This window comes from Sphaeroforma arctica (assembly GCF_001186125.1).
Source record: "Sphaeroforma arctica JP610 unplaced genomic scaffold supercont1.4370, whole genome shotgun sequence".
Lineage (NCBI taxonomy): Eukaryota > Ichthyosporea > Ichthyophonida > Sphaeroforma > Sphaeroforma arctica.
The window spans coordinates 1-2525 of NW_014036188.1; the positions used below are offsets into that span (position 1 = coordinate 1).

Consider the following 2525-nt stretch of genomic DNA (forward strand, 5'->3'; position numbering starts at 1 on the left):
CAAACACACACTCGAACACACACATATATATATATATATATATTATATTAATATATATATAATATATATACATATACATATATCTCTTTGTATGTATACATATATATATATATATATATATATATGCGTGTGTATATTTGTTATATTTTCTATATCTATTTACATACGTGAGATATACATACTTATATATAGTTATACAATTATAAAGAAATGTAAAAACATTTATACATGAATATATATATATATATAAATATATGTATGTATGTATATATATACATATATATTTGTGTATATATGTATATATGTTTATACGTTTTCTATGTCTATATACATACGTAAAATATAATTGCTTATTTATGCTTATACAAATATAAAGAAATATAAAAAATTTATACATATGATTATATATATATATATGTATATACTATCTACATCTATATCCATATCAATATTTATTTTTATACTTATTTAATAAAGAAATAGATATAGATAATATATATATATATATATATTAATATATATATTCATTTTTAACAAAAATAGATGTATACCATCAATAATTTAGACAGAACTCCGTTATGAATAATATGTGCGTTTTCGTTTACTTGCCATAGTCTGCGTCTAGCTCAAATATAATTATATAATTGCATAATTATATTATTATATGTACAAGTATATAAATATATATGTACATAAGTATATATTGCAACTGGAAATATGTATTGATTGTCCTTTTCTTTTGCACAGAACGTCCGGTTTGGCAAGAAACACTGGACCATCCATCGCCGATACAGAGATTTCGCGGCCTTATATCGGGTCATGCGACGAGAATTTCCCGTTGACCATCGCACAGATTTACAACTGCCTCCGAGAAGATTGGTCACTTTCAACAAATTCGATTCTGTCTTTTTAGCACGGAGAACGAAACAATTGGATTTGTTTGCCAAAACACTGATCCGGAATCCAAATTTTCTTAATCATCCGCTTGTACTGCTGTTTTTCTCGACGTCGTGGACTTTGGTGTACAACTTCGAGGATACAGATGGGAAGGCCAATGGAGAGTTATTACAACCCAGAGGGGGGCATGAGAGTGAAAGTCTGTCACCAAGGGAAATGAAACGCTATGTGGAGGCTACTCAGGGCAGTCGGAAGCTGTACGTTAATGCGTCGAAGAATAGTTCCAGTTCCGGAAGTAACACTAGGAGGGTGAATGATATAAGTAATTTAACCAAAAAGCGTTTGCTCATGCGAAAACCCTCCGTCCCGTATTTCCATGAGCATGTCGAACCGGTATCGATAGTCGATGCTCACCCGAGGTTGCGATTCTTGAGGGGTGAGAAGAAGAAGGTCATTGCAAACAAGAGTAGATCAGGTACGCCTGCTAGGGTAGTGACGGAATAAGCCGCACATGACAGTATAAGTGTGCCTACATGAAGAAATAAGAGCGCGTGCGTGACAGAATAAGAGTGAGGCTCAAAAGACGGTACCCAACTATTGCTTCTGATATGCGGCGAATGTCAACCACACGAACAAGTGTCTGTCAGGGGATCCTCAGACTCGCAACTTATTTGGTGACGATATGAGACGGGTGTTATATATACAAACTACGACACAATTGCCGTATGATTGGCAGAGTGATAAGTATACGGGGTACGAGGGTAATGGCTAGTATAGGCTACAGACACGCTACAGACATGCTACAGACATGCTACAGACACGAAGGCCTGGCGCGATAACGAGAAAGTTTGTGCACCCATTAATGTGAAACCATGGGATTGGGTTTTGGGTCGTTGCAGCCTTTCAGCTTAATTACATACATATTCACCGTTATGGTGGTGTAGAACAACGTTTTGACCAAATAAGGAGACATGAAGGTTCACATTCAAGCCTCTCACTCCCGGACCGTAAGTAAATACATGCGTAAAAAAATGAATAAGCGCAAGAAAGAAACAAGCGATTGCCCGAAGTAGACCTATAAGCCGTAAATAGAGATGTTGCACAGTAGTCTCAAGATGCTTATAGTAGGATCACACCCAGTTGTAAAAATGCAAATAAAGTTAAGAATTACAATTAAATGTGTATACTGTTCTCAATGTGTCCAGTTGGCAAGTTATTTGGGGTTCCATTTCTGGTCCAAACTGTTTGATAGGCACATATAGAGAAACAGAATCAACCAAAAGTACACAGTCGTCCGGGGATGATCTCTTGTGTGTAGTATAACGAATCTGCGCCTAAATGTGATGTGCAACTGTGTTCACGTGTTCCGCTAATGGCCCTCAATGAGATGCCAGTTCGCTGAGACCATACTGTAGCGCTGTGAAGTTCTCTGCGACCATACTGTAGCGCTGTGAAGTTCGCTGTGACCATACTGCAGCGCTGTGAAGTTCTCTGAGACTATACTGTAGCGCTGTCAAGTTCGTTGAGACCATACTGTAGCGCTGTGAAGTTCTCCGTGACCATACTGTAGCGCTGTGAAGTTCTCTGGGACCATACAGTAGCGTTGTGAAGTTCGCTGTGACCATACT

The 2525-nt window shown here is 37.2% G+C and overlaps 1 protein-coding gene across 1 annotated transcript; it reads left to right on the forward strand.

The window, feature by feature from the left end:
- Window positions 1–738: 738 nt before the first annotated feature.
- On the forward strand, window positions 739–2062 carry SARC_14265 (hypothetical protein; the record flags this gene model as incomplete). Its single annotated transcript, XM_014291604.1, has 1 exon — window positions 739–2062. A coding segment is annotated over one exon (663 nt), but the record flags the coding sequence as incomplete, so codon positions are not given.
- Between the last annotated feature and the right edge of the window lie 463 nt (window positions 2063–2525).